We start from the raw sequence: 21,623 nt of genomic DNA on the forward strand, positions 1-21,623 counted from the left end.
AAACAACAGGTTTTGGTTTTTTTAGAATTATTTTAACAATGTTAAAGAAGAAATAAGTGGTTTATTAAAAATGGTGGATTGATTTTTTTGAGATACTGTGATGGACAGATTATTGGAAACACTGAGCTGTAAAAGTTAAAACCCTAAACCTAAAAACTCTAAGGAGGGAGAATCAGTTTCATGTGTGATTTCTTAGTGTTTCAGTATAACAGCTCACCTGGCTTCACTTTTAAAAATTAAATATGTTCATTGTTTTATGATTTTCCTTAAAAAGACAACTCTGTACATTCTGAGAAGACATTTTATTGGATAAAAATAGGCTTTAGTTTTTATGAGAAAGGAAAGGTGACTGCCAGAGCACCAGAGGTATTTTAGACAGCTTCAGGGTTGGCAGGAACCTGTTTCTGTTTTACAAGTGATTATGCATCTTACAAATCTTAATTACAGCTCTGAAAACAAAAGCAGAGGGCATGTGTCCTGCGCAAGGTAGTCTTTACATTTTCAGTAATTCTGTTTCTGGATATGAAATGCACATGGAAAACTACTGTAGAAGGAACAGAAAGGAGCTTCTATCCATGTGCAAACATGTTCCAGACATGGAATGTACTGAAGTTGAGAACATAACTCAATTTAGAATGATTATTAAAGGGATGACAACAAAAAAACATTTAACAACATAAAATAAATATGGTGAAACAGTTCAAATGTGCATGAAAAAAAGTTCAGAGGCACAGGTATTTCTATTATTTGATGCAAGCATTTTAAAGTATAGGGTGACAATTCCAAAAGACACGGCACGAGAGAATAAGAATTTATTGTTAATACACATTCATATCGGTTCTTCATGTGCTTTATTCAAAACTTCATGTCACCAGTAAACATCACAAGCACTACGCAGACTGCTTGTACACAACACAAGGACTTGTGCTAGTGGCTTTGTTTACTGAACACAATCATTGTGAACCCACTTCACCCACCCCCCACTCCCCCAGAAAGTTCCACGAGTATCTTCCGTATACCTCCTCATTTTTTAGCCCTGCTGAAACTGCACACAGCAGCCTGCGGCAGCTGGAGATTAATTCAGAAAGCACTAGTATGCTTACACTGTAACTTGTTCCAAAATACAAGTAGTTGGTTAATAGTTATTTGTTCTTGTACCACTATGGTTACAAGGGTTGTGATGCACTGCTTTCCTTTCTAGATTTCATAGTTGCTAGAGTCCCAGCTGCCTGAAGTTATGTTTTCAGGCAGTGCTGCCAAGCACTCTATCGTCATGAATTTGGGTTGAGATAGTGGCTGTTTTCACGAGAACATTACATTTATTCCAGAGGCTCTTGAGGCCCTGGAGACTGGGACCCATAGGTGGGGTAGGCGATTGTCCTCTGATCGCTTACCAAATTGTTATAAAATAATCATTTTCCCACCCACGGTCGGGCCTGTTAAGTTACATAACTTGAGTACATACGTGGGATAAAGTTAAGGAACACCAATAACACAGAGCTTACACTCAGAGACAGACTTTAACAGGACATCACAGTCTAATACCAATACCAGCTTCATAAGAAAAGGCACCGAGGTGGAAGGTCCCGACTTCATTATTTATACGCAAAGGCGCTTGAGGAAAGACAAAAAAAATCAGAAATGTCAAACTTTCTCTACTCCACTACAAACAAAATAATTTAGACATGTTCTTCTATTGAGCACCCTGATTCATTTTAAAAAGTACAAGAAAGAGGCTGCTGAAATGAGACTAGCAGAATTGATGACCTGTTCCTTAAATTACAGACCTGTCTCTTAGTTTTACTTGAGTGCTGTAATACTTGCATTCCACCACAAGAGGGAAGCATTGGTTATTTTTGGTTACAATCAAATAACAGTTCTTGAATACTGCACTTCAAACTCAGGTTAAAGCTCTGCGTTGTATAAATATGGCACTTCACTACACGTATCAGACTGCTGTTGAAAGAGGGTTTTTTTTCTACACCCACTCCCCTTGTCTCTATAACTCCAAAAGATCTAGAATCGTCGCACCAGTACAATTACCTGGGTTTACAAAGCAAACCCTTTTTTTCCCCAGAGCATGTTTTACTTCCCCTCTGCCCTGGGAATGAAGCAATTCTGATTATTTAAAGGCCGGTTTAGGTTAAGCAGCCAAAAGACTCCTGTGCTTCACAGTCGACAAACAAAAACAATAAATATGCGGCTAAGATCACGTAGGATTCAACTGACGATAATTCAGAGAAAAATGAAAAAAGGTGCAAAGATGTAGGTACCTGAGTAGTAACCACTCTTAAGTATTGTTTAAGACTTCCAGCGCTTAAATATTCATAACTAAGTAGGAAACAAAATACTCATCTTTATTGGTGTGTCACAGAGAAAGCAAGCAGGCAGGTACAACTGTAGAATGAACTACTGGTACCTCACAGCTGACACTTTCCTAACTAAAACATGTTCAACGTGCAGTAAATGCAGCCTCTGAGAAAACAAATTTGTCAATGAGACCTCTCTGAGTTTACTGAACAGTGCTACCCTAGTGTAGCAGGACCCCTCAGGCCTGCTTCAGAGTGCCTGCCCGATCCAAGAAGCATCCCCCCGCGCTGGCCCTTCACGAGGAAAACCTATTGAGTTACCCTGCACCCTGGTATAGCTGTGTTCTTGGCAATGGACTGAAGATAAAACACTGGTGTTTGCAAAAGTCCCAGCTGAAGGGCTGGTCGCCAAAACCTAACACTTCGAGACAGAAGCCAGAAATCAAACCGTGTTACTTGGTTTCCTGTTTTCCACAGAACTGTTACAATAAGGTCTCAAACACCAAAGCCTTGAACTTCAGCCCAGTAATTTGTAAACCCATTTTACCAAAAGTAATACCTGGGGTTGAAGTTTCAGAAGCGAACATCCAGACGCCCAGGCAGGCCACGCCCCTGAAGCTAGCTCTGACTCGGGGGCTCTGTGCATGTGAAGTTCAGGGGGACCTTGGCCTGGATTTCCTCCACCTGCGTCTGCACTGCCTGCACCCACCGCGCCAGGTCTGCCTGCAGGGCCTGCGCCCCCTCCGCCAGCTGCTCCTGCCGGCTCGCCACCTCCGCCAGGAGCTGCCGGTTCTTCCTGGCCCTCCGAAGCCCCTCGCAATCCGTCTCCGCGTCCCGCGGGGCCGCGCGCTTGCCCTGCATGTACCCCTCGAACTCCTCAGCGCTCAGGTTCAGGGCCGGGCCGTCCAGCTTCTCGATGAAGGCCACAGCGCAGCACTGCCGGGAGAGCAGAGACCTGGCTTCAGTTTTAAACAGTTTCTGGGTGAACAGACAGGACGCGACATAGACATATGATACACAAGATGATAAAAGGAACGTCAAATGGTTAATTTTTACAGGACTTGCTTACAGTACACATGTGGTTCATTAATTTTTAGTTTCTTCTTGCATATACAGTCTCGTGAAAAGCATTCACCCCTTCCTGCATTTTCTTCCTATGGAATATTGACAGTGCTTCATGTGGGTCCTAATGATGTATACAGACAGTCTGAGTGAACAAATAACACCAACATTTGGTACTTGTTTCATTAATTTCAGGAACAGTCATCCAACTTCTAGTGTCCCTGTGTGTAAAAGTCCCCCCTAGTTCAATCAATTCAACTAAAAGGCATAACTAAGGCGGTCTGTGTGAATACTTGATTAAGTAACCGGGGCTTATTTGCATCAGCCCTGCTCGGTGTAAAAGAAACTCAGCTGTTCATCATCGTCATCGTCACCAGTGAAGCCCCACCCATACAGACCCTCAGAGCCACGCCACGCCCCGTTCAAAAGAGATTCCTGAAGGTCGTCGCGGGAGTGCGCCAGTCTGGGGACGCTCTGGGGAAGCTCTGGGCCGCAGAGGCCCGCGGTCCCGCAGCTGGACTCACCAGGTTGGTGAAATAGTAGCCGGACGCCCCGGCCATGAGGCTGTGCGGCAGGCCGAAGCGGGTGATGTACTGCGTGTTGGAGTGCAGCCGGGGCGGGCTGGCCTTCAGCACCACCAGGATCATGCCGGACAGAAGTCGTCGGCGCTCGCCGGCTCCGAGCTTCTGGAGGCCAGCACCCGGAAGACACTCTGGTTGCACTTGGAGACGCAGGCCAGCTTGTCCTGCGGCGCTCGCCGGGCGTCCATCTCGATTATCGCTGCCGAGAGCAGGGGGCGAAATGCCTTCATCGTACGGCCACTGGGGTTCGGGAAGTTTCAGAATCTCTCTTCATCCACTAATGTTCTAATCGCTGCTTCCAATTCCGAGTCACAGGAGGAGCTGGAGTCTATTCCAGCAAGGAACAGGCACAGGGCAAGATACAGCCTGGACCGGACACGCACATACTCACAACTGGGCCAGCATTCCCAGAAGCCCGTTAACCTGCCAGTATGTCTTTGGACTGTGGAAGGAAACTGGAGCACCCAGAGGAAACCTAAGAGAGCATGGGCAGGCACTCCACACAGACAGCACCCCAGGCCTGTAATTGAACCCAGGGCCCCAGCATTGTGACGCAGCAATGCTGACCATTGGTAGAGTATAAGAGTGGCTAACTAGCTACAGCCCCATGTAGGACAGTGACAGCTACTCAAAGTGTTGACAAGACAGGTGATCCTGGTGTTCAGGACTATTACACATTCAAGGCATAGATACATTTGAAGGCGTTCCAGGAAGTGAGTTTAATCAGAACTCTTGAGCACAGATCGCTTATGTGCTCAATGAAAAGTCATGCTCAGTGGCCTGGCCAGACATGATGCCCTGATCCTGTCTGACACTGGTAGAGAGCCACTGGGGTCACTGGGTTCCATGAATGTGCAGGCCTTCAAGTGGTCGTCTATCAAAGACTATTATACAAAGCTGTCTGGTTTTGTGTGCACTTTACCCTGTTGTTCTGTAAAAATAAATTCAAAATAGCACAATGGAACGTACCAGCTGAACAAAATAATTAAAAAAGCCTAAGATATCGAACGGAGATGGTGAGGACAGAACAGCATAAGGCATAGCATCTACATACATTTCAGTGCACAACAACAGAGCCATATTCTGTTATTAATCAGTGAGAAATTAAAAGTTACCTTCTTAAAAAAAAACTCACCTGTGATGGCAGGCAGGAGGGCGTCACTGTTGACCTCTAACCTCTCCTCTTTAATGGGAACATGAAGCATCTGAGGGGTCACCCAGCTGAGAGATCTGTGGAAATAGCAGTGGCAAAGATCAGCTTAGTAACTAGTTAGGCAGTGTAGATGTAATAGTAAAAGGCTGCTTCAGACATTCCTAAACCTAATACAGAAGGAAAGACCTCTGTCCAATTATAGTCCACTTCATTAGAAAAACTCATGTGGTGATTTTCTGGACTCTGGGCCTAACCTTCAGTGGTTTAGCAGGTATGCAATCTGAGATACAAATTTTGTTTTAACCCACATGGCTTAAGGAATGATATCTTGCCTTCCTACACCCTGTAAGCCTGAATGAGATTTTGACTTTAAGGAATAATTTCAGCCTATTTGTGTAAATTTCCTCCAGAGGATTAGCTGTCCGCTTGGTGATGTATTCTGGGATTTTCAGCATCTGTTATGAACAACAGCCTATAAAAGGATGACTGTTACTGAGCTGTACTCAGCGGGCTTCCAGGTCTGTGGTCCGAGTCTCACCGGATCCTCCTCTGCAGGGCCAGGTCTTTCTGCTCATCGTCAGAGCTGTCGTGGCAGAACACCCACTTGTGCAGACGCGTCATGATCAGCTTTTCAATGTGCTCCATCATCTGCACCGTCTGCTCCTCGGAGAGGCCTGCAGGACAGAGGGGGGGCAGCAGCTCGAGCCCGAGGGAATCCCACACCCTTCCTCCAGCTCACTGCATGTGCACAACCAAGCCACAGCCAAGCGCTCTTTCAGGCGTGCAACAGGCATTCCTCTCACACGTATCGGTTCTGTGCTCCACAGAACCTTTGGGTTCAATCGGTCAGTCTCTCTCTATGGGTACAGGCAACACGGCAGACTAGAACAGCACGAAAAAGACTTCTATCCCTTTCTTGACCAGAACAAATCCCAGATCTCAACTGTACCGAAAACTGTGTAACAAACTGTTTCAGCAAAGGTCTGGATCCAACACATCCAGCCCAATTTGCTGCAAAACCTGGCCCTTGTGTCACTACGCTACTGACAATCAACCAAACAAGACAGTTTATACATAAGGCCATTCAGTCCCGTCAGACACACAGCACATGAGACCATTCAGTTGTTCTTTAGTTAAATAATGGGGGCCAACCATAAGATACACAAGTTCATACAAAATTGTATTATACACCTCCAACTGCTTTTTACTCACTGCTGAAGTGTCCGGCGATACTCTGATAAAAATCCTGCACCAGATCCCACTGTTTCTGTACCAGCAGATCCTACAAAGAGACAGACGGGGGATCAGCCAATGCCAAGTTCTTCCAGGTTCTAAGCTCTTCATCTCAGTGACACTAGAAAGAGGTCTGCTGCCTCACCTTCTCAGAGAAGCAGTGTGAGAGGGCACTGGACAAAGCGTTAGCAGACCTGGGGCACAGTGGGCTAGAGGAGGAAGGAGAGAGTGGGGAGGGTGAGAGGTGGCAGGAGACAGGCTGTGAGTGACAGGCAGTCTGGGAGCAGAAATACAGATGGGAGACTGGCAGAGACGTGGACAGAGACAGGTAGTCGGTGAGAGGGGCTATTACATGGTAGGCCTCCATGGTGTTGACAAAGGCCGTGCAGCGCGACTACAGGCTCTGGGAGAACGGCTTGCACAGCAGCTTGAGGAAATTAGTAAAGTCTCCAGGCTGGAGGCTCTGAAACGCCTTTAGGGCAGCAGACTGGCTCTCTGTGGGCTCTGGGGACAGAGAGGAGACAGATATTAGTAAAACCAAAAACCCTGCAAGGGGATGAAGGAGCTTGACTGGTAAAGCCCAGGCTCAGAGAGCCGCCCATTGATAAAAACAGAACAGCACAACTGACACTCACTTCAGAGCCAAACTAGATTTCACAGGAAATCTGTGAAACAAACACTGTCCTTAGTTTACTAGTCAGGTGATGGGTGAATTTAAAAGCCTGTGGCTCATTTTGAGAAAATGACGCCTTTGTGTTTTGAGCTATGTAGAGGACCATCTCACCGTTGGGTTTCTTTGGAGAGGAAGAAGGGCCCCAGAAAAGCCTCTTCATGGTGTTGACTCGTCGCCCCTTTTCTGTGCTCTTCTTCTCCTCGAACTTGGAGAAGGTGATGGCTGAGCCCCCTTCCACACCGGGGCTAGGGCTGTGGACACAAAACAGCAACCCCACACACGCTTAGCCATCGCAGAGCGAAGATCTACACACCCCAGGGCACACCGGCCACGGGAAGTCAGAAAGCAACGAGCGCATCCTGTAAAGTACTGGCAAGATCTAGGCAGGAAACTAATTCAGGGCAAACCAAACCAGCAAAATAAGTATCGGAGAACAAGAAGAAAGGGTGGAAGGTATTTGGAACAGAGAACCTAGCCATATACATGAAACAGATTCCCTGGGATCTTTTAAAAAAGGGTTGAATGAGATGATGTTCAATGCTGTACTAGCAACCAAACAAATGATGAGCCCAATGGTCTCTTTTCACTTGTCACCTTGTACCAAAAGCACATGCTTTCTTCAAATGTACACAGGCTGCGCACTGAAGCTCACATGTACACACAATCAATTAGTGCACACGTGAACCCCAATCTCTCTAATGCACAAGAGATAAATACACTCCTTATAAGAACACGGCACTGGAGGGATACAGAATTATGTCATCTTTCTCCAATACAGGGTTGAGGGGGAGCCGGAGCCTATCCTGTCAAGCAACAAATGCAAGTCAGGTCGCCAGTCCACCACACAGACACAAACACGCACTCACACCAGGGCCCGTTTTCCCAGAAGCCTAGCAGCTTGTCCTAGCAGCAGGTCTTTGGACTGTGGGAGGAAACCGGAGCAGCTGGAGGAAACCCACAAGAACGCAGGCAGGGCAAACTCCACAAAGAAACTCTCCTTGAATCGAACCCAGGGCCCCAGCTCTGCGAGGCAGCAACGCTGACCACTGCACCACCCTGCCGTCCAAACGTACATTCAAGATATATACAAGCTAACAGACGTGCTTGAAAAACACTTGAAAAGGTCAACACAAAAATCTTGTTCTGGGGATAAGTAGGGTCAACACAGGTGGAAAATTAGGAGAGGACAAGTAAGAACTGCTTACACATAAATGTAGCTTATCGCAAAAAAAATATCCCTGTGTTCTCTCCTGTGCCTTAGGTGTTTCCATATCATTTAGAAATGAAAATGTAAGCCAGTGTGGCAAAGTACATGATCACATTTAAACCCAGAGCTGCTGTACTGGTTTCATGGCTCCATGAAACTGATAAAAAATTGCAAAGGTAGCTGCATGCTCTCATCTGGAGGATTTCAGCGTACAAACGCGTACATTTCTTTACTAAAAACCTAGAGGGGAGCAGGGATAATATCAAATATCCAAGACCGTCCAGCTATATATGGGAGAGGCCGTAATAAATATATCTTAACGATGACCCACGTAATAGTTCACTGGACTGAATAATTCAACTATTCTCTATTTCTTCATGCTGTACTAAGAACGGGATCAGCTGGTCTCCAACCTTGTTCCACAGGTTTTTTTGCTGCACTTGAGTGTGCAGCTGGGGATGGTGCCGAGACTGTACCATACCAGTAATACTCAACTTAGTACGCAGCTCTGTAACAAATCTACAAGTTCACTGCGATTGACCTATTTTTCTTTTTTTTTTAAGTGAATGTGAGATGCAATTCCATAGGAAACACTTAAGCTCGGTATTTAACCAACATTTGTACATTCAAAACAATCGCCAAGCCCTGAAGAATGAACAGATCCCACCAAATACCATCTGCACAATTCAGTTAGTCCACATCGTGTGCACATATTGTGCCAAGAATTTGGGAGCAGCTGCAGGTGGTCAACAGCATCACAGCTGAAGAAAAGCAGCATTTTTTTTGATCACGAGCTTTAGAATGTTTTCACAAGAACACAGAAACATGCAAGAAGGACGGTGATACACCACTGAAAGCTTCCTGAAAACGACTCTTTTTGAGTCGTGCGACGCAGTTATTAAAGGCAGGGCTCGGGGACACGGCCCCGGGACGTGTACTCAGGCAGTGCGGTCCGCCGTGGGCCCTACCTGCTGTGCTGCCTGCAGGCCTGCGCCCTGCGAGACCTCTCTCGCCAGCACTTGGAGCAGCAGCCCTGCCACGCGGGGTTGCCATAGTAACCACAGCCATCTTTGCACAGCAGCTCCGACTGGTCCACGTGAATTCCCCTGGGTTCCGCCCACATTCCTCCTGGCCTGGAAACAGGGGTCACGGCTTGTTAATGTCACAGCGAACTGTAGTTTCACAAGTGGCAAGCTTTGTCCTCAGATAAATAAACTGAATTGAATCAAAACTAAAATCCAGAACAAAAACACCAGGTTATGGGTTAAGTAACACATGGGAAGCTTAAATGTTGAGCGTACAGTGTACTATAAGTAGGGCAATACCTAGAGCATTCCTGCGTCACGGGACAGCCTGAAGTCATGCCTTGCTCGCTAGATGCCTCAGATTTACAGGAAGAGAGGACAAGAAATGTAACAATACTCATATAAGGAATCTTTGTAAACCCCATCTTATCCCTTCTGGTTTATCTTTTTGGAATGCAATATTTCAAAATATAAACTGGAAGTTAGTTTGGACAACTCCTGATAGATATTGGGATATTTATTTGATAGGTATTACAAATAAAGTTAGAGATATCGTTTAAAATTGTTCATAAGTTTTATTCAGTTAAATTAGTGCTCTCTAAATTTAAACCTGAGCAGGATGATCTGTGTGTTTTTTGTCGGGCTGAAAGGGAATCTTTTGTGCACTTATTTGTAAGGTGTGTGTTTGTGAAGTTGTTTTGGACGGACTTCCAGAGTTTTGTTTGCAGGCAGTTAAAGGTGTTTTTTAGATTTAAGGATTTTGATATTTTATTGTACTGTTTAATAGAAAATTTGGAAAAAGAGCATTTATTTATAGTCAATTTATTAGTCATTTCACATCCATAAATCAAAATGGTCTAATAATCCCCTTTTTAGTACTTTTGAGGTGGAGCTGAAACACTATTTAAATTCTATACAAAATTTGAGAAATAATAAAGCAAGGAAAACATATGATATATGTAAAAAATACAATTTGATCACACAATTTACTTCATTACCTCTGGCGGTTGAATGTTTTTTTTTCTGTTTGGGTTTTTTTCTATTGTACCTGTTTTTGATCCTCTGGTTGTACTTGTATTTGTAAATTCTTTATAAGTTTAATAAAAAAAATTATGAAAAAATATTTATTACAGGAAAAGCGATGAGTTTTAGAAAAAAAAACTAAAGCGACTCAAACTCCACCTTGGTGTAGGCCTACTTGCCAATAAATCCCGGATTCGTTTAATCACCAGATTCTAGCAGGTTAAAGATGAACGTCACTCTCTTACAAGTACTTTGAATTTCACAAATTAACCTGCTGCGTCATATTTTTCATAAATCAGTGAAGGAAAGCTGCCCGCACTGATCTCTGAACGCCTTTCCTCCGCACATCAGTGTTGATAAGGGTTTCATCTCTGGATAGTGGCAGCACTCTGGAAACGTGTCAGCAATGCAATTTTCTTAATGCAATAAAAGTCATCAACGAACAAAGACAGCAACGCGTATAATCGTTACTTCAACGAAAATTCCTAAAAGTTCGAAAATCGAAGATATAAAATACTCTTCAAAAAATATATTTTCGTTGTAAATTACCTGCACAAAGCTGAAGCTAAGATTACACCAATCGCCGCCCGTATGCGATCTCGTTGTAGGAGACGAGTTATATACTAGACTAGTTATCTTTATTTAAGTTTTCCATATTTAACTAGTTTTCAAATAGGCTTTATATCCGCCGCCCTAGGCACCGAAAGTGAGTGATGCCCTGTTGTTGTACAATCATTTTTAATAACTTAGAAAATAAAATCGATCAAACCCAGACATTTTCTCCCCCGGATCTCAAATGCAAATTAAAGAGAAAAACAGCCTGTTTTTTCTTGGAGTTTTTTTTTGCTAGATGCATGTCGTCTTTTTTTCCGGCGTTTTACTGCTATCAGCCCAGACAACTTTTGCTTGTTTCCCGGAGTTTCCGCAAATGCCGGTGCGTGATGTCTTGATGTTTACAGAGGCTGTCAGATCCGATTTCCCACCCCACTGTCCCAAACACAGCAAAAAGAGGGTTGAAGGGCAACTCATCGGGCTGGACGGCAGCAGTGCCTACACTTTACTGCAACACCGGTGTATGAACGAAGCTGACAGATAAATCAAGTTCGAGATAAAGTACGATTCACCCTCTTCTGTCTCTTGGTGCTTCGTCCGTAACCCGGAAATGCTACACTAAGCGTCACGAATGATCCGGAAGTGTATGCAAATAGCCGAATTTCAATCAAAGTAGAAGACTTTCAGCTGCCACAGTAGCATATGAGGAGTATAGCAACATTAAGCGAAGTGACAAGCAGCTGAAACACCTGCTTTGTTATTTCTTCATGGTTAACTGTAATTCCTTGAACATTCAGCTAAAATTTGAGAGGGTCCTTTTTTCATTTTAAATCGCCTCCACTAATCTCCACGTTTGACAAATCTAAGATGATTCATTTTTTATGAATTTTACAGCACCTTTCTTCCATTTATACTACTGTAAAAATTGTCATCGCTATATTTTTCCTAGAAATGTTTTTTTTTTCTGTTCAGTGAAAAGGGTTTTAAGATGCAAGCTTTTAAAGGAGCTGTATCTGAAATGTGTTATTAAATCAAATTATTATATTTAAATTCAATCGTTTTTTTAAACTATAACCAGGGACAAAAACTTTTTTTGCACCACCAAAAGTGGTGAGACATACAATGTTAAGACAGTCAGCCAATAGCAAATCACCCTTCTTCATTCCCTTTTAAGTCTTTATTAATATTTTTGGTCTGGGTGGATCACCTCTAGAAAAACTGCAGTGCAGAATTGGATGGGGAAAATTTGTGCCTCTCCACAGGTGGATGGAATCTATTGCACAGACCCTCAGCTAATAGTAAATCACCTTGTTTTTGGCAGCTAGGTGTCTCTGTCAAAACTGCTGGGGTTTATAGAGCACCTCCTATTCCCAGACTGGGACTGTGCAGCGATGGGCAGGGAGCAGTCTCACTCCCCTCCCAGCCAAACAAAAATGTGTGCCTCTTCAAAAATATTTCAGATCTACTCTACAGATCCTCAGCTAATTTAGTACATCACCATGGTTTTCTCAGATAAGTGTCTCTGCTAAAGCTGCTGGGGTTTATAAGACCACTTGCTGTTCCCAGACTGGGACCGTGCAGTGATGGGCAGGGAAAAGTGTCAACAACAACCGTGATCCCATCCAAAGTAATGCTGACACTGAAGATCATAGTATTGCGACCAAAACCATAGCTGTGACAGGGAGTAAGCGTACAATAAAAAAACAGTTCTTAGACACAGAGTGGATGACTGGCACTGTTTTGAAAAGGCAGAAACCGTTATGCATCTAAATCACCCAACAGCCAAAAAAAACAAAGGTGGAGTGCGATGCTTGCACTGAGCAGCTTAACTTTGTGTAGGTATGACACAGAATGACAGAGATACTGAATCTGTAGGGTTTCTGTGTTGCTCAGAAAATTGTGATGTTAAAGCCATGGCATTAAAAACTGGGTTCACTTTAATGAACAAATGTGAAGCACTCAGCAGTTTAATACATAATAAGTCAGATGTAACCAAAAAAAAAGTAAAATTGATGTGTCACATGTCAGCATTGGTGCTCAAACAGCGCTGGATTATCTCAGTTTTGGGGCTTATTGTGGTAAGGCAGACAAACAAATGGTAGTTCAGGTGGGTAGCTGCGTCAGCATGCGTAGGCTGCAAAGGAACAAGTAATTGTTTTCTTTCTTTTTTCCCCAGCATGGAATAAACCTACGTTTCGACCGTGGAGCCTTCTTCAGGTGTTAACAGATGGTGTCCAGCGGGGTCAGTGCTGGGGGTCACACTGCCCTGAGGTGTCCAGGGGGGTCAGTACACTGGACCACAGTCCCCTGCCGCAGGGAACACCTGGCCTGGATCGGACTGCTGCGCACTTGGAATCTACAAATCAACAACCTACATAGTGAAGTTTTAACGCAGTGAAACTAAAAAACAAGCGAGAATTACGCCACTTCCTCGGCACGTCCTACACTGCCACCCTGCGCCCTGAGGCAGCTTCGCTCTTGCAACAGTAAAGACAGAGATCCGTCTTGAACACAAACACCTGTACGCGTAACCACCTATCGCGTCCCGCCATGTGCGCCCCCCTCCCTCAGCCTTGCTCATGCATATTCATGAGCCGAGGCTGCGAGCCGGCCAATCAGGGGAGGCTGACGTAACCTCGCGAGAAGCCGGAATACAGAAAAGGAATCGGGAGAGCAAAGCTCAGGTTTGAATCAAGATGGCGACTTACTCTATGAGGTACGGTGTAGCGGCGCCGGCGGCTCGTTTACCTGCCTCCTGTGCTGGATTAGACGAGGCTGCGGCGGCTGGGGGTCTGTCCGACCACGGAGTGTGCAGGGAAGCTGGCGGTGCTGCTCTCTGTCCTCCAAGGTCTGCGGGTTCCCCGAGCCGGCGGTGCCGGGTGGAGGGGCTCCTGGGCGCCGGGTCTGGGGGGATGGAGGAGGCGGTTAGGCCGCAGATCAGGGGTTTAGTTTCGCTGGCCCGGCCAGTGTTATGCGACGCCAGCCGGCGAGGGGGAGGTCGGGTTGGGCCTGGTTGCATCACGCAGCCCGGGGTCTCGGCGGGCTTCCCGGCTCTGAAAATAATAATTGCTTACACTTCTATAGCGCTTTTCTGGACACTCCACTTAAAGCACTTTACAGGTAATAGGGACTCCCCTCCACCACCCCCAATGTGCAGCCCCACCTGGATGATACCGGACCATTCGGGCCCGGACTACCAGACTCGGAGACAGTTTTTACCCCCGCACTATCGAACTATTAAACTCCCAGCCTCTCTCACTCTCACCTATGATCTGAACCTCACAGTACCTTCTTTCTTACCAAAAACTTAAACACACATTGAAAATCTACCTCTACCATACATGTCAAAAGCTCACTCCCCATAATTTCATTCCGTTAATGCATGTTCTTGCACATAACCTGTTACCTTTGTTGTTTTGCACACTGCCTGTTGTCCCTGTCTTTCTTATGTTAAACAATTGAATTGTTTTTTTGTACTACTTATTGTCCGAGAGCTAGCTAAATAGCATTTTGTTATACCATATACAGTGGTGTGAAAAAGTGTTTGCCCCCTTCCTGATTTCTTATTTTGTTGCATGTTTGTCACACTGAAATGTTTCAGATCATCAAACAAATTGAAATATTAGACAAAGAGAACACAAGTAAACACAAAATGCAGTTTTTACATGAAGGTTTTTATTATTAAGGGAAAAAAAATCCAAACCTACATGGCCCTGTGTGAAAAAGTGATTGCCCCCCCTGTTAAAACATAAATCAACTGTGGTTTATCACCTCTTTGGAAAGCTGAGTTCAATTTCTCTAGCCACACCCAGGCCTGATTACTGCCACACCTGTTCTCAATCAAGAAATCACTTAAATAGGACCTGCCTGACAAAGTGAAGTAGACCAAAAGATCCTCAAAAGCTAGACATCATGCTGCGATCCAAACAAATTCAGGAACAAATGAGAAACAGTAATTGAGATTTATCAGTCTGGAAAAGGTTATAAAGCCATTTCTAAAGCTTTGGGACTCCAGTGAACCACAGTGAGAGCCATTATCCACAAATGGCGAAAACATGGAACAGTGGTGAACCTTCCCAGGAGTGGCCGGCCGACCAAAATTACCCCAAGAGCGCAGCGACGACTCATCCAAGAGGTCACAAAAAACCCCACAACAACATCCAAAGAACTGCAGGCTTCACTTGCCTCAGTTAAGGTCAGTGTTCACGACTCCACCATAAGAAAGAGACTGGGCAAAAATGGCCTGCATGGCAGAGTTCCAAGACGAAAACCACTGCTGAGCAAAAAGAACATAAAGGCTCGTCTCAGTTTTGCCAGAAAACATCTTGATGATCCCCAAGACTTTTGGGGAAAATACTCTGTGGACTGACGAGACAAAAGTTGAACTTTTTGGAAGGTGTGTGTCCCATTACATCTGGCGTAAAAGTAACACAGCATTTCAGAAAAGGAACATCATACCAACAGTAAAATATGGTGGTGGTAGTGTGATGGTCTGGGGCTGTTTTGCTGATTCAGGACCTGGAAGACTTGCTGTGGTAAATGGAACCATGAATTCTGCTGTCTACCAAAAAATCCTGAAGGAGAATGTCCGGCCATCTGTTCGTGACCTCAAGCTGAAGCGCACTTGGGTTCTGCAGCAGGACAATGATCCAAAACACACCAGCAAGTCCACCTCTGAATGGCTTAAGAAAAACAAAATGAAGACTTTGGAGTGCCCTAGTCAAAGTCCTGACCTGAATCCGATTGAGATGTTGTGGCATGACCTTAAAAAAGCGGTTAAGGCTCGAAAACCCTCCAATGTGGCTGAATTACAACAATTCTGCAAAGATGAGTGGGCCAAAATTCCTCCACAGCGCTGTAAAAGACTCATTGCCAGTTATCGCGAACGCTTGATTGCAGTTGTTGCTGTTAAGGGTGGCCCAACCAGTTATTAGGTTTAGGGGGCAATCACTTTTTCACACAGGGCCATGTAGGTTTGGATTTTTTTTTCCCTTAATAATAAAAACCTTCATTTAAAAACTGCATTTTGTGTTTACTTGTGTTCTCTTTGTCTAATATTTCAATTTGTTAGATGATCTGAAACATTTCAGTGTGACAAACATGCAAAAAAATAAGAAATCGGGAAGGGGGAAAACACTTTTTCACACCACTGTACCTGTATATGAGTATAATGACAAACTTGAACTTGACGATGCGACATCAGCCACCGTGCACCAGAACGCTCACCACACATCAGCTGTGGTGTCAGGACCAAGTCAGGACCTCGGTTTTACGTCTCAGCCGAAGAACGGTGCCTGTTTACAGTATAGTGTTCCCATCGCTAGTGGGGGATTAGGACCCACGTGGACCACAGGGTGAGCGCCCCCTGCTGGCCCCACTAACACCATTTCCAGCAGCAACCTTAGTTTTTCCCAGGAGGTCTCCCATCCTGGTACTGACCAGGCTCACACCTGCTGAGCTTCAGTGGGCTGCCAGCTGTGAATTGCAGGGTGATATGGCTGCTGAAAATAAGCGCACAGCACAGCACCCGTCTCCCGGGGACACGCAGGGCCGAGCCTCCAGCTGCGCTGTGCTTTAATCCCAGATGTGGTGCCTCCGGGGGAAAGGATTATATAATAGAGACAAAAGTACTCACACTACACTCTCTTCTTTAATTTTCGTGGAGTTTTTCTCCATTTCTCCAGTTCCTCCGTCTTCCAAGCCAGTCCACAATCCGTTCTCTCAATCCTTATTCAGTCCGAGTTCCAAAGTCCGTAAGGTTCCACAAATCCGCGCCATATCCAAATCACAAACCGTAAACTGTAATCCTTTATTTCTTCCATAAATCCATTATGCTTAAATCTGTACCAACACCAACCAAATTCACCTACTGGCTTCTGCACTGGTTCACTGTTTCCAGGGCATATATATTTTGTTTCCTGATGAGACACACCTGTGTCTTGTTGTTTTTCGGACTGAGCCCTTTCCATCTGCGGGTCAGCTGGTTTCTCTTAGCGGCCATCTTGGTCAGGTCTACGTCGAGTAGATACCTGTCCTGGATGACCCTTCCCCTGGTCATCTTACATAGATTAAAATATGGAGCAATCTCCTCTCTGTGTTTCTGCATTCGCCCGTCAGTTCAAGGTGCTTTATTAGCATGACCGATGGGTCCAATCAGTGTTGCCTCTGGGACTGTGGGGTCAGTCCCCTGTCTCTCTCTCTCTGTGTGGCTCTGGGACCGTGTGGTCAGTCCCCTGTCTCTCTCCCTTTATTGCAGGATACTGCGTTTCTGTCTGGCAGGACTGACTCTCTCAGCCCTCTGGCTCCAGCTGGTACAGGCTGTGCATCGCACTAACTTCAAGACCTGCAAGCAGAGCTCCTTCTGCAAGTGAGTGTGAACTCGTCCATTCTCCTGCCTCTGCTGAGATCCTCACACCAGTCTGAGCTGGTCAGCAGAAAGAGCCCCAGTGTCGTCTCTGCGACCACCCAGTGAGACTCTCTGGTGTGTGCATGTGCATGTACGTGCGCCTGTGCTCACGCTGTCCCTCTGTCCCAGGTGCCAGTGGGCTGTCCAGCCTGGCCAGTCCCTCTACAGAGCCCTACTGGACACCCAGCAGCTCAGCGATTCCAGACTCTCCCTGCAACTGCTCAACGAGAACAACAAGGTGAGGAGCAGGTCACCCCAGCCAGTGCCGGGGCTGAGCTGGTCAGTGTCAGTGCCGGGGGGGGCAGAGGTCACTGGGCGGGTGACCTGGTCAGTGTCGAGTGGGCAGAGGTCACTGAGGAGGAACTGACCGGTGAGGCAGGTGACCAGGTCAGTGTTGTGGACGGAGGTTGCTGCGGTTGACCCATGCTGTGTCTCCCAGGTGAAGCTGCTGCCGGAACTGTACAGGCTACAGGGCAACATGACCCGGATCAAGATCAACGAGCTGAAGCCACTGAGGCCCCAGATGGAGGTTCCTGATGTTCTGATCTGTGACCCACCTGCTTACCCGTGAGTAAGACCCGCGCAGGCAGGACCCCAGTTCGGATCCTCACGTCCCTTCTTGCATGTGGGACTCGCCAGCACCTCTGACCCGGGACGGCGAGAGGGTGGGGGGGTATCTGTTCTGTTTGGCTGCCCTGCTTTCCCTCCTGTGAAGCCTCTTGTCTGTTGCTGTGGAAACCACCTCCCTGTAGGAAACCACCCGCCCCGTAGGGGGCGCCCCCTTTGTACATAGCGCTCGTTCACACCACTCACCCCCCCCGAATCTCGTTGCTACAGTGACACGAAGAAGGAGGAGGAGGGAGCGGAGACCCAGGACGGCGGAGCACAGGTGGGAGAGAAGGCAAGTATCCCACAATGCACTGGAGCAGCACGTGCTCGATTGTTGTTTAACGAGGCAGTAAACAAAAGCAATATATTTTACGTTTGAGTTTAATTTCTGAGGGATACAGAAAAGCCGAATTAGAAAGCTAGAAGTGATAGAAACATGATCAGCATCCTTTAAACTCGATTGGTCCGGATCCTGCTGGATCCTGGGATTGTGCGTCCCAGGTTCCGGTGCTCTGGGGCTCCTCAGTCAGTGACGCCTCGATAACGCTTGCCCCCCTCCCCCCCCCACGAAGCAGCAGCAGGAGAAGGAGGAGGACCAGTCAGGAATGTGGGAGACCTTCAAGACCCACAGTGACAGTGCCCGCCGCACTCTCGGCCTGTTCTGGCTCAACGTGGCCCAGACCTGTGTGGACATCGTCTCCAACACCGCCGGCAGGAGCCCTGGGGTGGGGGGGTGTGCAGATGGGGCTGTGGGGCTGTGGGGGTGTGTGCGGATGGGGCTGTGGGGGTGTGTGCGGATGGGACTGTGGGGGTGTGTGCGGATGGGGCTGTGGGGGTGTGTGCGGATGGGACTGTGGGGCCCGGCGGGTTCAGGCTCTGGTCTGGATCGGCGAGTCTTAACTCTGGTCTGGCCCGGAGGACTCTGGTTGTGGTCTGGCCTAGTGGGTCTTGGCTGCGGTCCGGCCCGGTGGGTTCGGACTGCGGGCCGGCCCGGCGGGTTCGGCTCCGGTCCGGCCCGGCGGATTCGGACTGCGGACCGGCCCGGCGGGTTCAGACTGCGGTCTGGCCCGGCGGGTTCGGACTGCGGTCCGGTTCGGCGGGTTCGGACTGCGGTCCGGCCCGGCGGGTTCAGACTGCGGTCTGGCCCGGCGGGTTCGGACTGCGGTCCGGTTCGGTGGGTTCGGTGGGTTCGGACTGCGGTCCGGCCCGGCGGGTTCAGACTGCGGTCTGGCCCGGCGGGTTCGGACTGCGGTCCGGTTCGGTGGGTTCGGACTGCGGTCCGGCCCGGCGGGTTCAGACTGCGGTCTGGCCCGGCGGGTTCGGACTGCGGTCCGGCCCAGCGGGTTCAGGCTCCGGTCTGGCCCGGCGGATTCGGACTGCGGACCGGCCCGGCGGGTTCAGACTGCGGTCCGGTCCGGCGGGTTCGGACTGCGGTCCGGCCCGGCGGGTTCAGGCTCCGGTCTGGCCCGGCGGGTTCGGACTGCGGTCCGGTTCGGTGGGTTCGGACTGCGGTCCGGCCCGGCGGGTTCAGACTGCGGTCTGGCCCGGCGGGTTCGGACTGCGGTCCGGTTCGGTGGGTTCGGACTGCGGTCCGGCCCGGCGGGTTCAGACTGCGGTCTGGCCCGGCGGGTTCGGACTGCGGTCCGGTTCGGTGGGTTCGGACTGCGGTCCGGCCCGGCGGGTTCAGACTGCGGTCTGGCCCGGCGGGTTCGGACCGCGGTCCGGTTCGGTGGGTTCGGACTGCGGTCCGGCCCGGCGGGTTCAGGCTCCGGTCTGGCCCGGCGGGTTCGGACCGCGGTCCGGTTCGGTGGGTTCGGACTGCGGTCCGGCCCGGCGGGTTCAGACTGCGGTCTGGCCCGGCGGGTTCGGACCGCGGTCCGGTTCGGTGGGTTCGGACTGCGGTCCGGCCCGGTGGGTTCAGACTGCGGTCTGGCCCGGCGGGTTCGGACTGCGGTCCGGCCCAGCGGGTTCAGGCTCCGGTCTGGCCCGGCGGATTCGGATTGCGGACCGGCCCGGCGGGTTCAGACTGCGGTCTGGCCCGGCGGGTTCGGACTGCGGTCCGGTCCGGCGGGTTCGGACTGCGGTCCGGCCCGGCGGGTTCAGGCTCCGGTCTGGCCCGGCGGGTTCGGACTTCGGTCCGGCCCGGCGGGTTCAGGCTCCGGTCTGGCCCGGCGGATTCGGACTGCGGACCGGCCCGGCGGGTTCGGACTACGGTCCGGCCCGGCGGGTTTGGACTGCGGTCCGGTCCGGCGGGTTCAGGCTCCGGTCTGGCCCGGCGAATTCAGACTGCGGACCGGCCCGGCGGGTTCAGACTGCGGTCTGGTCCGGCGGGTTCAGGCTCCGGTCTGGCCCGGCGAATTCGGACTGCGGACCGGCCCGGCGGGTTCGGACTGCGGTCCGGCCCGGCGGGTTCAGGCTCCGGTCCGGCCCGGCGAATTCAGACTGCGGACCGGCCCGGCGGGTTCAGACTGCGGTCTGGTCCGGCGGGTTCAGGCTCCGGTCTGGCCCGGCGAATTCGGACTGCGGACCGGCCCGGCGGATTCGGACTACGGTCCGGTCCGGCGGGTTCAGGCTCCGGTCTGGCCCGGCGAATTCGGACTGCGGACCGGCCCGGCGGGTTCGGACTGCGGTCCGGCCCGGCGGGTTCAGGCTCCGGTCTGGCCCGGTGAATTCAGACTGCGGACCGGCCCGGCGGGTTCAGACTGCGGTCTGGTCCGGCGGGTTCAGGCTCCGGTCTGGCCCGGCGAATTCGGACTGCGGACCGGCCCGGCGGGTTCGGACTGCGGTCCGGCCCGGCGGGTTCAGGCTCCGGTCTGGCCCGGCGAATTCAGACTGCGGACCGGCCCGGCGGGTTCAGACTGCGGTCTGGTCCGGCGGGTTCAGGCTCCGGTCTGGCCCGGTGAATTCGGACTGCGGACCGGCCCGGCGGGTTCGGACTGCGGTCCGGCCCGGCGGGTTCGGACTGCGGTCTTTGCCTCAGTGCTGCAATGATGTAGTTGGATTCTCTCTTCCTGATCGATCGTGAAGAAATTCCTTCTGAGCAGCGCCGGGGCCTACTGGGCTCTAGTTCCACAGCAGTCGAGTCCAGGCCGGGTCTTACCAGAATGGGGTGTGTGCGGATGGGGCTGTGGGGGTGTGTGGTGGGTGTGTGGGTGTTGGGCGGTGTGTGGGGCTCCTGGGTGCTGTGGGCGTTGGGCAGTGTGTGGGGGTTCTGGGGAGTGTGTGGGCGATGGGCGGTGTGTGGGGGTTCTGGGGGGTGTGTTGGCGTTGGGCGGTGTGTGGGGGTTCTGGGTGCTGTGAGCGTTGGGCGGTGTGTGGGGGTTCTGGGGGCTGTGGGGTGTGGGCGTTGGGCGGTGTGTGGGGATTCTGGGTGCTGTGAGCGTTGGGCGGTGTGTGGGGGTTCTGGGGGCTGTGGGGTGTGGGCGTTGGGCGGTGTGTGGGGGTTCTGGGGGCTGTGGTATGTGTGGGCATTGGGCGGTGTGTGGGGGTCCTGGGGAGTGTGGGCGTTGGGTGGTGTGTGAGGGTTCTCGGGGCTGTGGTGTGTGTGGGCATTGGGGCGGTGTGTGGGGGTTCTGGGGGCTGTGGGCGTTGGGCGATGTGTGGGGGTTCTGGGGGCTGTGGTATGTGTGGGCATTGGGCGGTGTGTGGGGGTTCTGGGGAGTGTGGGTGTTGGGTGGTGTGTGGGGGTTCTGGGGGCTGTGGTATGTGTGGGCGTTGGGCGGTGTGTGAGGGTTCTCGGGGCTGTGGTGTGTGTGGGCATTGGGGCGGTGTGTGGGGGTTCTGGGGGCTG

The 21,623-nt window shown here is 49.8% G+C and overlaps 1 protein-coding gene and 1 pseudogene across 2 annotated transcripts; one reads left to right on the forward strand and one right to left on the reverse strand.

The window, feature by feature from the left end:
- Positions 1-283: 283 nt before the first annotated feature.
- Positions 284-11,445, reverse strand: LOC148819227 (rab5 GDP/GTP exchange factor-like; annotated as a pseudogene). Its single transcript, XR_016094328.1, has 9 exons — positions 10,816-11,445; positions 9,187-9,351; positions 7,123-7,262; positions 6,691-6,842; positions 6,318-6,387; positions 5,644-5,779; positions 5,088-5,182; positions 3,896-4,151; positions 284-3,245 (listed from the first exon to the last, which is right to left on the reverse strand). The product of XR_016094328.1 is annotated as a rab5 GDP/GTP exchange factor-like (transcript).
- A 2,020-nt stretch (positions 11,446-13,465) lies between these two features.
- LOC148819228 (neutral alpha-glucosidase AB-like) lies at positions 13,466-18,558 on the forward strand. Its single transcript, XM_088935426.1, has 5 exons — positions 13,466-13,534; positions 17,075-17,185; positions 17,354-17,462; positions 17,664-17,791; positions 18,062-18,558. Exons 1-5 carry the CDS (start codon positions 13,515-13,517, stop codon positions 18,210-18,212), a joined length of 519 nt encoding a protein of 172 aa, XP_088791552.1. The 5' UTR covers positions 13,466-13,514; the 3' UTR covers positions 18,213-18,558.
- Positions 18,559-21,623: the final 3,065 nt, after the last annotated feature.

The sequence above is a fragment of the Atractosteus spatula genome, chromosome 17 (genome assembly GCF_055471065.1).
Source record: "Atractosteus spatula isolate fAtrSpa1 chromosome 17, fAtrSpa1.hap1, whole genome shotgun sequence".
Lineage (NCBI taxonomy): Eukaryota > Metazoa > Chordata > Actinopteri > Semionotiformes > Lepisosteidae > Atractosteus > Atractosteus spatula.

Coding starts and splice junctions, on each gene's coding strand:
- LOC148819228 (XM_088935426.1), top strand. CDS start 13,515: ATGGCGACTTACTCTATGAG. Junction 13,535..17,074: donor ATGGCGACTTACTCTATGAG/GTACGGTGTAGC, acceptor CCTTTATTGCAG/GATACTGCGTTTCTGTCTGG. Junction 17,792..18,061: donor TGTGACCCACCTGCTTACCC/GTGAGTAAGACC, acceptor TCGTTGCTACAG/TGACACGAAGAAGGAGGAGG.